At 46.7% G+C, this 14,485-nt stretch overlaps 1 protein-coding gene across 3 annotated transcripts in view; it reads left to right on the forward strand.

Moving 5' to 3' along the window:
- Positions 1-776: 776 nt before the first annotated feature.
- Positions 777-14,485, forward strand: part of Il1rn (interleukin 1 receptor antagonist) — a 15,920-nt gene continuing 2,211 nt past the window's right edge. The window contains exons 1-4 of one of the 3 annotated variants that reach the window (XM_050139982.1): positions 777-908; positions 11,081-11,132; positions 12,809-12,897; positions 13,947-14,059. In XM_050139982.1, the coding sequence (XP_049995939.1) occupies positions 899-908; positions 11,081-11,132; positions 12,809-12,897; positions 13,947-14,059 (264 nt within the window). In that variant the 5' untranslated portion in view covers positions 777-898. Of the gene's footprint in view, positions 909-10,281; positions 11,133-12,808; positions 12,898-13,946; positions 14,060-14,485 lie in introns of those variants that run through there. The other 2 variants (XM_050139980.1, XM_050139981.1) reach the window with 2 other exon arrangements.

The following is a 14,485-nucleotide window of genomic DNA, read 5'->3' on the forward strand; positions in this document are numbered from 1 at the left end:
GGTTGGTTCTGAATCGCACAGGAGGAACAGGGCTCAGAGACTTGGGAAACATCCAGAGAAAGTTGAGGGAATGCATCTGGCCTGCTGGAGAGAGTCTTGGCAATGGTCCAGCTTTGAGGTAGGTGCAGGCAGAGATGGAAAATGGGGTGAACACCCTAAGTGATGCTGCGACCACCCCTGGGGGTCTGCACAGGGCTCAAACCATACAGGTCCCAGCCCAAGTCCTTTCCCTTGCTGTTCCCTGTGATTATAACATTCTTCCCCTTCCCCAGTTCAAATACCACCTTTCTCAGAGAGACCCTCCTGACCTCTTTTTCTAAGATATCTGTCTGGGTCCCTCAAAGGCACCTCACACTCTTGGTTTATCCTTCAGCCCTTAGCCCCATAAGAAATTGGCTTATTTTACTCCCCCCCACGCCCCCCATTAGAACACATGTGGCCTTGTCTGGCTTGCCGCCAGTGTTTGTGAGACCACCCCACAGGCAGGACTAAGTCGAGATGTATTTTGAATAAATGTATGCATACATGGTCCGTTTGGGGGGTGAGACAAAGGTTCTACCACATAAATCCAGCTCCTTCCCCACATGTGACCTCCAGTTCTATGTAGATAAGAACCAGTTTGGCTTCTGCTAGCCTGAGTCACCCCTCTGGAAGCTGGGCCTGGCTTGGCATCTGTCGTCAGCGACCCACCTCCTAAGGCTGACTGACTCAGTGTGGGTGTATGGGAGGGGCCAGCTCCCCCCTTATTCTGCTTAGGTGGCTGGGAAGGAGGGGTGGTTCCACCCTGGGAGGGTCAGTGACAGAGGTGCTGGCTGGGTGCTCCTTTATAGGCGCCACCTCTTCCTGGAGTGAGACGCTGGAAGACAGTGGAAGACCTCAAGTCCTGTCCCGCTCTCCCATGGCTTCAGGTAAGCTTTTTGAAGTTGTTTTTGTCTGTGTGAAAAGTAAGGGCGGAATTGTCTATCACTAGTGTTGCCAGTGCTGGATGCCAAGGGCGTGGAGTCCTCGTCTATCTGGAAGACCTGGATAATGGAACGCCATGGCATCCCAGGAAACCACGCAGGTATGCTGGGGAGGAGGGGGCGTGCCCATTATGAGAAGAGTCACTAGAAGTGTTGGCCATTCTCCACTGTTCATGGAAACAGGAAATGGACGAAACATCTCCGTAAGGTGGAGGAAAGAAATATGTGCTGAGTGGGTGCTATTGATAGGAAGCACCCTTCGTCCACAGGCTGGAGAGGGAGGTGGAAGGGTGGGATCTGCAGAGAGTGAAAGGATTGACACTAGACAACTCCAAAAGATGTTGGTCAGAGAAAAGGCAAGCTCAGCCATGCACTAGCGGTGGACATCTCTTAGGAAATGCCAGATACTATCTGGGGTGCTCTGATTAAATATACCGACAAAAAAAAAATATATAGGTTGCTATTTCTGCTCAGAACATATTTGGTGCAGATAAATCTTAGGATTGTTGGTCTGAAGGTTCAGTCTCTAATTTCAGTTTAGCTCTTGCTGAACCAACCATTTATTGGGGGAGGTGCTGTCTCTCTACTCTTGATGTTAAGAAAAAGCTGGCAAGTCCTTGGAAGGACACGAACACTTCCATGGTGCTTGCTCCAAGCCGGGCACTCACTCTCAGGTGGCTCGTGTAGTTAATACTCACAATGCCTATGAGGAAGGACCTTAGCATCCACATTTGCAGAAGAGGAAATAGATGGAGAAAGATGAAATAATTTGCCCAAGGTCACACAGCCAGTATTAGGGGAGAAGCTAGTGTTGACTGTGGAAAAGTCTATCTCTAAACCACTGCTGCCCTATGCCATGGGGAGAGTGGGTGTCTTATCACTTATGGAACATGTGACAATGTTAGATGCTCTTGCATGTTCTCCAGATGCGGTGAAGTAGGATGCTGGGGGCATTTTCAGAACCACACAGAATCTTATTTTGAGATAGTTTATTCCAAAATATTTAGAACTGGCAAACACATAGGGGCTACACGCTCATGGGTATGAGTTGGGTTGAACTTGGAAATCAGTGCCAACAAGCCCAAAATGGGCACCACAGTCCCTGGAAGAAGGAATCAGAAATGCACTCGAGAGCCAAAGAGATGGCAGGTTCCAAACTGCGGCCAACCAGAGAACAAGCAAAGAATTGAGAAGTTACATGTGTGGTTCGATAGGGGAATGAGAGAATGATGACATGGAGTCTCACTACTTACACCACAGATGATGTTTCTAAAGAGAGAGGATAAAGAGGTGGAGGAAGCAATGGTGAAGGAAAGAACACGCCCTGTGTTAGGACCTGCATTTGAAAACAGTTTTAAAAAACTAAACATCAACATCATCTTGAGATGAATGGTTTAGCCTGAAATGAGTCAAAGGTGAATTGATATTTACTGTGGTCTCTTCCTGGCTGAAAAACTCATTTTGGGATTTTATGTACTTGTGGGTTATCTGTTTGTCTGTCTTGTTCATCATCTGTGAATTTGTCCATCTAGCTATCACCTAAACTACCTATCCTCTATCCAAACGGATCGTGTCTCTGCCAATAAGAAAAGATAACTTGGCAAGACAGTCACTAAGACAATTGTGCTTGCAATTTATGGCATTGCCCACCAGGGGTACAAGCTCATTTAGAGAGAGCAAAGGACTGAGGAGTCCACTGAGAATCAGAATATTCAGTAATAAAGCTAAAATAGTCTCAAGTGGCCTTCACTACAGCCTATACAGAGGTTTAGAGTCACTTTTTCCTTACATCCCAAATGTTTTCCCATATCTCTGAGCAATTATGAACTAACCAGTTACTCCATAAGGTATGAGTTAGAGCCAAAAATAACATCAAAGAATAGGTGGAGTTCTTGCATGTGTTAACCTTGCAATGAAGCAAAGAAGGGAAGCATCTGTGGCCTCTTTAGCAAGACAGTAGCATGGGAAAGAATGAAAACACAGAGTTCAAATCTTGCCTCAGACTGTGTCTAGAGCAGGTGTAGTCTCTCTGATCCTTGACTTCAGCTCTAAAGGTATCCGGGCCCATGCCCATCATGAAAGCAGTCCTATGGTATCTACCTTGCACAGAGGACAGGGGCATGAAGAGTGTGGTACAAGGTAGGGATCACTCGGTGGCAGAGTGTGTTTGTGGTGCTTTGAATGAGAAATGTTCCCTATAGAAGGCCTGGGCATTTGAACATTTGATCCTTGGCTGGTGGTGCCATTTGGGGAGGGTTAGAATGTGCAGACTTGCTGAACCAAGACCATTACCGCGAGCAGGAGCGTTTACAGCTTCCCGCCGCTTCCCGTTCGTTTCTGCCTTGTGGCTATGGTTGAGAATGTGAGCTCTGCTCCAGACACCATGCTTCCCCTACATGAAGGACTCTTAGCCCCTCTGCAACCGTAGCCAAAATAAACCTTTTTTTTTTTCCGTAAGTTACTTCGGGCTATGGCGTTTTATCACCGCAGCGTAGAATCAGGGAATGCACCGACAGAGACTGGGGCCCAGAAGACGACAGCGTAGGTGTGCCCTCTCTCAGAATTCCTGTCCCTCTCCATCAGCTCTTGCCCTACCAAGTTCATCTCCAAAGAAAAGAGTAAACATGTACCTCTGAAGACTTGATAATTATACAAATGATGACTCTCGGGGCCAATCTGTATTACACCCACACATCCTGGAAGTAAACGCCATCTGGGAAGACTTGACCTCTAAAAGGATTAGGGCGGGGGGGGGGGGGGGGGCTTCCTATTTGGATCTGGGAAGAGAGTAAGCATTTTGCAAAGCTGTTGTCTCCTGAATGACCTTTACTAGCCCGGAGAGAAAAACGTGACCACCCTGACATCAGAGAGCTAGAGAGCGGAAGCTTGAGGAGAGCTGGCTTAGGAGAGCAGCTGTCACCAAGCCTGGCCTGCTCCCCGAGGGAACTTCCAACGGACTCTGGGGTATTATTAAGATGAGTTCTGACACCTGACAGGGATAGCTGGGAGCAGATGGACCAAGACGACATTAGACTGTATCACGAGGTGCTGGGCTTGCTGTGTTTGTTTCTACTTCTCATCCTACACGACTTGGGAAGAACAACTTTAGCCCATTGTTTTAGTAAAAATCAGCAAAGTTAGGCTAAGACTGCTACCCCTGTGCACTGGATCCTCTAACGCTCAGTCATTCAAGTGTTGGCTGTTGTTTCAGCTCAGGGTACATCGCTCACCCAAAGCCAAATACGTGCATCTCACAAACAGTGCGTGAGTGGCCCCGGTGCAGCTCCAACAGGCAGAGCTGATGCTCACACCAGGATTTGTTCACGTTTTCCGGTCATGTGGATTTATCGGTCCAGATGCCGGTGGTGCAGTACCTGAAAGTGAGCCATCTTGGGCTTAGAGAAGGAGCTTGCTCTTGGAACACGTGGAGGTGGTTTCTCCCTGGAAAGAAGGAAAGGCAAAGAAGAAAAGTCCGGTTGCCAACTTCTCATTCACTGACATTCACAGCATTGGTGGCTTTAAATCATCCTGTGTGGGAGTGTTTAAGCCACAGCAATTGGGAAATGATATAAATAAGATTTACAGGGAGAGACAGAGTGGTTGAACATAGCATCCTTCTGGCTTAGTCACCCCACTCCATGTGTAATCTGTCTTCTGACCCCAGGAATATCTGACCAAAGCGAGCTTCACCGTACTCTCCAATGTGCTTTTCTTTAAGATAGACCCACGGTCCTTGGGGTAGCATTAACAGCATTTTTGTCCTGGCTCACATCCAGCTTTCCCATTACTTCTTCTGACTGTACCCCTAAACATGGTGAGTGTGAGTGCTAATACTGCCAACATGGTAAGATCTCAAACCTAGAAGAAACCTCTGGATCCATCTGTATGGGAGTTTGTAGGTTGAAATTTACCCATCTGTCTTAGTTAGGGTTTCTATTGCTATAAAGAGACACCATAGCAACACTTACAAAGAAACATTTAATTGGGGTGACTCGCTTACAGTTTCAGAGGTTCCGTTCATTACCATCATGACTGGGAGCATGGTGGCATGCAGGCAGACGTCGTGCTGGAGCTGAGAGTCCTACATCTTGCAGGCAACAGGAATTTGACTATCACACTGAGGGAAGCTTGCGCAAAAGAGACCCCCAAAGCCTGTCCCCACGGTGACACACTTCCTCCAACAAGGCCACACTTCCTAATAGTGCCACTCTCTTTGGGTGGACGTCATTTTCTTTCAAACCACCATCTGTGGCCATCACCAGCCCACGCTGGACCTAGGACTGAATATAAGAAAAACAATGAGCTGAGTACTAGCGGTCGTGGTTCCTGCTTCCTAACTCTGAATGAGCGTGACTCAGTGCCTCATGTGCCCTCTGACATACGCTCACACTGGGACATATGCTCACACTGGGACTGAAACAAACCCTGCCTTCCTTAAGCTGCCTTAGCCAGGTGTTAGTCATAGACATGAGAAGGGAAAGGCAGGTGATATGTATCTTCAGAAGACCCTTTGGAATCTACGACAGAATGGCCAAGATTATAAGGAACCACGGGGTCTGGAGAAGTTGAAGGTAGCTTTAGGTTTCTTTATCTGTAAGGCATCTACAAGTTTCAAAGTCTGCAGATTCACTGGGAGGATAGCTCAGAGGTGAAGCATGCCTTTAACATGTGAGGGGCCAAGGGTTAAATCTTTGGGGAAGCTCTTCCCCAAGCTGAGGTTTTGAGGATTCGTGGACCTTGGTTTGGAGGGCTCAGAATAAACCTATTAAAGTTTATACACTACACTCTGCTTAGGGAAAAAAATAGTCCTCATAAATTCCAAGCAATCTGGATTAGATTTCTGGAGAGTTAGGAAGGAACCAAAAATGGAACTGCCCTCTCAAGCATCCAAGCCCACTCACAAATGAGTTCAAGACTTATTTAGACAAACACTACCTAGGACTTCCGTGCTCTGGTCCAATAGCCCAGCAGGAGCAAAATGATCAATATCAGGATAACATCATACACAGCCTTAAAAGATGTCTACAGTTTATAATAACCTTAGCAAATATTTTTTTAAAAAAAAACCTAGACATGCTATGTTAGTCAGCTTTGTTCATATAATAAAACAACTGCTGGCATTAACTTATGGAGAGAAGGGATTTAATTGGTTCACAGTTTTGGAGTCTGTAGTCCAAGATTGGGTAGACTCACTGCTTTGGTTTTGGGGGTATAACAGATACTGCAGAATATTCACCTTATCAGCCGGGACGTAAAGAAGAAGAAAAAAGCAGAGAAATTTCCTTCGAGAGTATGCTGCGCCTCCAGGGACCTAAGGCGCTCTCCCCTGTGCAGGGTCTACCATAGCTCACTAGCACCGTTCTGGGAGCACTTAAACAAACCATAACATATATGCGAGGTGGTTTGTGCATTAAAGAAAGCCAGACAGTGGGAGGAGACCTAGGATGGATTCAAATCATGGTGTTATCAGGGGCAGCCCTTCAAAGGCCTGTGCAGGGATGAGAAGACGGCTCACTAGGTCAAACGCTTGCCGCACGAGGATAAGGAACCAAGTTCAGAGCGCCACTATCCATGTTGAAACTGGGCATCACCTTATGAGCTTGTAATATTAGCACTGAGTTGGTGGTGGCTGGAGGGTCTCTGGAACTCACTAGTGTAACTGAAACCATTCCGTGAGAGATCATTGCCTCAAACAGCTTTAGTGACAAGTGATGGAGGGACACACCCAGACATCAACCTCTGTCCTGTGTGTGTGCATGCACGTGCTCACACACATATATACACACAAATACATAGGTCCAGGTATAACACAAAGATTTGAAAGACAAGATTAAAATTTTGGATGAAGAGCTACAAACTCTACAAAAAGGGGAATCAAGCGAAAGTTCTAGAACTGAAAGACATCACCAACTGAAATTGAGAAATAGTGAAGCGTTATCAGAGAGTTCCCATGGGGTCAGAGCTGTGTTTAAAATATTACAGGATGCAGTGTAAGACATTTGTGAAGGTCATTTCCTCCTCACAACCTGATGTAAAGGATTCTTAAGGCCCCTGATCCATGTGTGAAAACACTTTTGTTTATACCCCGCTGTGTCCCTAAAGCTGCCTGATAGAGCCTGCCTATTGCCACTCCAAGCATGTGGATACCTGAATTTTCCATCCCCTTGCCTCCATACCATAAGAAAAAAGTTGAGTGGAACCGAGGCCAGGAAGTGAGGAAGAAAAAGGACGTTGTCCTTCCTCTTCTTCCCTCTCTAGTGGGGAGATGTGCTTAGGATCCCCACAGGAAATCCAGGGACTTCAGTCCAGAAGGAAAGAACCATGCATGGGTAACAGGGAGCGGAGGGCTTGTAAGTGCCTGCACGGGTGAGACAGGGTTGGAGGCGTGGTAGGCTCTGTGACCCGTCTCTCCCATTTACCCTGAGGTAGAGAGCTGAGTGCAATCAATACTGTTTGAGTAATCCCCACAGGCCGGGATCAGGGTCAAGTACATCATGTGAGGAGTCTATCTAATTCTCATTGTGATCCATGATGTGATTTCCGTTATTGAAGCTGGTTATTGGGTAATAAAACTGGGTTCTAGCGAGTCCGCACACCCTGTCTGACATAACACAGCTCAGGACGGTGTGAGAGGACTGAGACAAGGGGTCCACCCAGGGACCCCTTTCCTGCACACACGGCCTTTGGTGGCGGTGGGCATGGTCCAGAGAAGTAAGCACGGGGCAAGGAAAGTCTGGGAGGCTAGCATTTGGAACCTCTAGAACTAAATGCTTTCTGTTTGGATTTGGGCCGAGATCAGAGCAACATTGACTCCGCAGCTGTGATGTGGGTGGGGTTTTGCTTGGACCACTGTCTGAGGGCAGAAGAGGGCACAGAGCTGCCCCGTTCACCTTGGCAAGTAGCTTCTCTTCCTCAACCTTCAAGGATGTTTGAGATAATACTGATTTGATGTTTTAACAAAATTTCACCAGTTTGATAAAAGTTGGCTCTTCTAGAGATATTCATTGATTGCTGTATTAGTAACTGCCCAAAACTTGGGTTTTCAAAAAAAAAAAAACATAAACAAAAACAAAAAAAAGATCTCTAAAAAATGATATAGAAAATTACACAGTAATGAACAAAGAAAACATTTATTGCTTAATGGCATTTCTGTATACTATATTAGAAATCACAGCCCTTATAAATATAATCATATTTACAGGATAATGTTGCTCAAATATTTGTGCCTCACTCCAACTATATAGCATTTTAGGAACTGTTATTTTTTGTTAAATTATCTTGTATTTCTTGTGTTGTTTTTATTTTCCTATGAATGCATAGTTAATAAAAAGTTGAATGCATTTAAGGCTTAGGCTTTAATATCTTGATAAATGTTATAGAAGTGTCACCACAGTCCAACTAGGTAACATATCTGCCTCCTCACCTAGCTACCATTTTTTTCTCCTTCCTTCTTCTTCCCTCCCGTTCTCCTTCTGTCCCTCTTGTTCCCCTTCTTTCCTTTCCTTTCCTTCCCTTTGAAAGGGAAGAGGTAGTGGGACTACTTAGCCACGCTCTCGGCACGTTTCCACATGCAGTGAGCACCACTGTTATTATGGCATGGCCCCAGATACCCAGAACTCACTCATCTCATCAGCTTGGCATAGGTTAGATTTCTGAGGCAGCAGAGAGACAGAAAGGCGAAAGACACCTGAACTTCAGCCACTGTTACTGTGTTGATTAGCACAGGGGTAGCTTGTGTCCCTCAGGAATGGAGTGAGGAGCTTGGAAATGAGGAAACTGTTCCAGCTGTGGTGGCCTACGTGATGCTCCCGCAGTCTCCCCCCCCCTCTCCCCCCTAACAGTTTGCCCACAGCCAGGCAGACTATCTTCTCTGGAGTTGGACAAAGCCATCTCTGTCCTCCTAGGAATCCTGCTTTACAACCCAGGCCCTCCATCAGCAGATTTACCTCCTTAACCATTCCCTACCTCCCGGCTACTGCCTCTGGCAATCACCAACCTCCTGCCTGCTTCTGGGTGTTAATGTGAACGGTAATAACATGCAAGATGTAGCATTTGTACAAATGAATAAGTAATAAAGGAGTCTAGGGCAGCTTCGGAAGTACCCTAAGACAAGCATGAGGGAGCTTCTGGAAGCTGGGTACCAGTTACTTCCCCCTTTCGGTAGGTATGATGACAACATTATGCACCTGGTGACTAATAAGCCTTCCAGAAACTTCAAAGCTTTATTTAATTCAGCAGTTTCTGGAAGTTGTAAATAAGCAGACCGGTTCATACTTATCTCTCTCCTTCGGGCAGCCTCATGAGAAACTCTCCAAACAAACAAAGAAATGAGCAAACAGAACATCCCTTGGCCCTCACAGATAGATACCATCTCTCTACAAGAACTCAAGAAGGATATGTATTTGCTGTTGGGACTCTCAAAACTATCGTCCAGGGCTCCAGTGCAGAAATGGTCCATTTACTGGGAAGAAGAGCACTTTAAAGACTTGACATTCATTCTGTAGCCTCACCCTGAAGGGATTTAGCTCTCCTTTGGACACACCCTGGTTTCTTAGGTTGAAAATAACGTCAAAGCTGCCAAGCAGCCGTGGTGCACACTTTTAATCCCAGCATTTGGCAGGTAGAGGCAGGCAGATCTCTGTGAGTTCGAGGCCAGCCTGGTCTACAAAGCAAGTTCCAGGACAGCCAGGACTATTACACAGAGAAATCTTGGCTTAAAAAAAAAAAAAGTCAAAGGTCAAAGGTCAAATGCATGGGGCTCAATGAGTAAAGTAGGATGACCTGGTCACAAGAACAAGCTCCATGACCCTTCCCTCTACTAATCTTTGTGAGTGTCCTTGTGGGAGGCTGAGATAAGGCTAACACAAGCTCCAGTCCAGCTCTGGAAAGGCTGTAGCTGCATCCCCGTGACAGCGCTCTCCCTCAGGGGAACACACAGGGGCTCTCTTCACCTTTCCTAACCTAGAATCGGAAGGTCCTCACCTTTCCCCAGCTGTCTAGAAAACCGCACCAAAGGAAATGAATGTTTATTAACATCCACTAGGGACCAAGATTTAACTTCCTTCTTTCCTTCTATCTTCAAGGAAGACAGGTCCTCCTCATTCTGAGAATGAAGAGGCAGAGACAAAAATAAGTGAAGTGACTTTTTCAAGGCCACATGGATGGCAGTGACAAGTGGCAGAGAAGGAGTCTGGAGCTGTTGCTGGCCGCATGCTTCATCCACTTTCCCCAGACCTCAATTTCTGAACGAAATCACCTCTCATAGGCTCCAGCTTTCCAGACGTGGGACTGGGGAAGACGGCTGATTTCAAAGCATCCCTTGGGAGAGAATCATTTCTCTAGAGCCAGAGCCGGCAAACTTCTGTGCTACGTGTGACCTGTCCCTTTTTTTTTTGCAAATGCAGTGTGTTAGAACAGTTGAGTTTTCTGACTCACAAATTGTTTGCGGGTGCTTCTCCACCGTGGCAGCTGTGCTGAGTGTTGTGCTGAGCTGCTGAGCATGGATGGTACACAAAACACCAAATATTTACCATCCAGTTCTGGACACAATGTTTATCCAGAGTCTGGCGAGCTCTCCCTTCCCCAAAGAACACGGTAACAGTGACGTGAACTGTCCTTTGTCCACCAGGTCCTATCACTTGCCTTCCGTTGCAAAGGGGACATTTCTGTTGGCATCTGTCTAGTAGGAGGGAAAAGGAAAACTCAGCCAGCAGGCTCAGAGTACCTGTCATGCAAACGAGAGTCTGGCTTTTATCGTATCTTCTTCCCAGGAACACCATGAATGGGGAAATGGAAAGCTCAATTTTGGGGAAATTGCAAAGGGTGAAAGGGGGAGGAGATCAGTTACAACACACTGTTGCAACACTCAGCAGGGCTGAAAGTGACAACAGCGAGGGTTTCTCTTTTTGGAAATGTGAGGGTTTTTCCGCGTCTGACAGGGGGGACGGAATGACAGCAGCGCGGGCCGGTGAATGACTACTTTCTTTATAAGCAACCACCCTGAGCCTGAAATGGCAGTCTCTGGTCTCTGCTGCCTTGCTGTGGCCTCAGGATGGAACTCTGCAGCAGACGGTACCGTCACTTAATCTCTCTCCTTCTCTTCCTTCTATGTCATTCAGAAGCAACCTGCCGCCCTTCTAGGAGAAGACCCTGCAAGATGCAAGCTTTCAGGTAAGTCTTCCAAAGGCATGGGGTTGCATAGAGGCGCATGTCATACGTAAGTTCCAGGGCACTGGATCTGAGGGACGGGATGGAAAGGGATATATATCCTTGACTCAAGAACAACTTGTTACATGCACCGTCCCTAAGGCTTATGTTTTAAAAAAAAAAATGTTCCATGCATGGACAACAGGGTGGTCAACTGCTCTCAGTTTCCCAGATTCCGAAGTGTTCAGTAAGTGGCAGAATAAAAGGAGCCCAGGAACGATGCTAGCTTTGGGACCTAGCAAAGAGGACTACCGCAGCAGGACACAGTCTACAGCTCAGACCAGCAATCTACACCCTGTGTCTGTGCTGACTTGGAAGATCTCTCTCTTTGGAGTTCCCAGTTTCCTTACCTGGGCATCTTACTGGTTTAATGATAACCCCTCGTGTACCTTAAAGAGTTGTGCAAATTAAAGACATAAGTAATCCTGTAGCTGTGTTCTGGGACCTGTGCTCTGAGAACCTGAAAAAAAAATGGCTTGAGTCTTAAAATTGGACCAAGAGCCTTGGGTGATCTTCACCAACTATCATAAGCTGTCACCAATCTTAGAGTAAAAATGGCAGGCCTTTATTTTGATTTTGAAAAACAAATGAAGAGATTGTTGGTGCATACAAGCTGTCCTAGATCCTTTCTGAGAATGAAGTCAGTTGAATCACTTCCCCTTTGACCCTGTCTGCTTTGGAACTACAGCCGGAAGCTGGGTTTCTGGCTCAGAGTATATGCATTCATTCCAAGGCAAGTCTGTCCCACAGAAACAGGGACTGTCTGCTTCATGAGGTTCCCCACCACATCCTCTTAGCAACTCCAGGAGAGGTTCCTGGAGTCCTTTTAAGCAAGGCTATTGGGTCCCTTCAGTTTGAAGTTCACCATAGAAGCAAAGGCACAAATACCCCTTCCCATGCAGAGGACCTGATTTGTCCTCTGCCCTTCGCAGAGCTCCGTGGCTACTCCAATCAGCTGCCCTGATGAGTAAAGAGACAAGGTACAGATCCAAGGTGCTGTCACCAGGGTGGTATTATCACATTTCACAGTGGCCTGTCTCTCAGCCAGGGATCCCTTCACCAAGACAGAGAGTGACCAACAGGCCATTGTGTAAGCTAGAGAGGAAGTTGACTTGTTCCCAGGGACAGCTGCCCCTGCCAGAGCCAGAGCAGGTGATTGGCAAGAGAAGCAAAAGTTCTAGTTTCAGACTTTCAGGCCTAAGACTCAGAGTAGCTTGGCTCCCGTACGTTCTAACCCTTGAACTTGTAATACTATGATGTAGTGGCCACCTAAATTTACACATAGCTGCCTGAAAATAAAAGAAGGGCATGCAGCCAGCAGCTCCCCTATTGAGTCGGGTGAATACAGGATGTGTCTGCATTGCCTAAGATTCTATCAGATGGTGATGCTCTAAAGAAAATTCTAGTGAAGCAGCAGGAGTCTACGCCGGGGTGAGGAGCACGAAGAAGAGGCTTTCTGTTCACCAGCTGTGAGAGATGGATCTCTCTCTTACGGTAGTGTTGGCTTGAGTCGTCTCATTTGTGCTATGATCTCGCTAAAGACCACACTCCCAGCAGATCTAGGCGTAAGTTAGATGGCACTGAGGATGTCAGACACGGTACTGTTCTGCCTACCACAGCTGGGCCATTTTGCTTTTCAGAATCTGGGATACTAACCAGAAGACCTTCTATCTGAGGAATAACCAACTCATTGCTGGCTACTTACAAGGACCAAATACTAAATTAGAAGGTGAGTGGGTAACAGGGAGGCTAGTGGGATGTGGGCCTAGGGTCACCTTTCCATGCTCCTCTGGCTGTAGGTGGGATGTCTTCATTTCTGTTGAGTTTGAAATGAGAGACATGACCACCAGAGGATACACATGGGAGTGACCTCAAGAGTGGGAAAACGTTTAGAGCCTGAGTCTCAGTGCCCTAGGGACACAGCTAGGGGAACAGGGGCCAGGAGTCTCGCTGCACTTCCTGAATCCTTCTGTGTTGGAAGACCATCCATGTTCCTGTGTTATTCAAACCCTAGCCTCACCCTAGGCGAACACACCATGTACACGGCTGAATAATACTCTTTCTTGTGGCTACTAACCTCAGTATGTACCCATCTATACTTGGGACAAAGCTAGATGAACTGGGAGGAGCATCACTCACAGATTCTTCAGTTTTTCTTCTAGAAAAATGAGGGCAGTGGGTTGACAGAACTTGAATTTCCTTTAGCACTAGAGTCTAAGTGTTCCCACACTTCTATTTGTGATAGAGAGGCACTGCCCACACTTCCTTACTATTCCTTCCCCAAGCCCTTCCTCTGCTTTCCTATCTTACTCAGCAGCTATAGGACTGGCTTTTCCTGACTTTCTAGTAATCTAAGGAATTCTCCCATGAGCGTCCTCGAGTATAGGGAGGCTGGGTTTTCTACTGCTCCCCAGTAGCAGATGGGAAAGGTGGGCTGTAAAGTCCACAGGCTTCCTGGAGCCTACTCACAGGCCTCATGAGTTGTGTGCCCCTGACTATTAACAGCATTTCTGTTGACCAGGAGGACAGGTTTCCTGGGGAAAGTAAAGAAAGATTGGAAAGAGTGTGGAGCAGAGTCTAGGAGGCTGGTCCTTAGGGATAACTAGGTAGAGATTTTGGTTGGCTCTCTTATATGGAGGCAGACTAGGAAGATAGAGCCTGCCTGACCTTCTGACCTTAAATTTTTAGTTTAAAAAGGAGACAGAAAATACTCACAGGCTCTTCCCCACCCCTTCCTCCTCGTCTCTCTTTCTGACTTCACCCTCTGCTCTTCTGCAGAGAAGATAGACATGGTGACTACCGACCTTCAAAATGTGTTCTTGGGGATCCACGGTGGGAAGCTGTGCCTGTCCTGTATCAAGTCTGGAGACAATATCAAGCTCCAGCTGGAGGTAAGAATCTGGTTGAGCTATCAAACCATTATGAAATCCAACAGTTTACACCAGCTACAGATGGTTCTCATGACTCTGTGAGTGTGCGCAGATGAGGGAGGCACGTCATTCCTCAGAGGGTAATCTTTTGGGTCACTCCTGAAATAACTTCCACAATGTTCTTGGTCATTATTGGGTGTCCCAGGTGGTTTCTCACCCCTCTAAACCATCCTCCCTGTGACTTCTTAGCATCAAGCTTCCTTGGAGCATGGTGGCCAACTTCTTTGAGAGATTATTCCAGAAAAATGACCCTCAATGTGAAAGCACTTATTAAACTTGGTCTTACATGAGTCTATTGGCAAAAGCCTGTGGCATGGTTAATGTAGGCACATTGTAGAAGGGCACTAAGCAAGGGTTCAAACTCTAGGAGGAGAAATTTTTCATGGA

This window comes from Alexandromys fortis, unplaced genomic scaffold (genome assembly GCF_014885135.2).
Source record: "Alexandromys fortis isolate MF-2015 unplaced genomic scaffold, M_Fortis_MF-2015_v1.1 scaffold_33, whole genome shotgun sequence".
NCBI classification, from domain to species: Eukaryota; Metazoa; Chordata; class Mammalia; order Rodentia; family Cricetidae; genus Alexandromys; species Alexandromys fortis.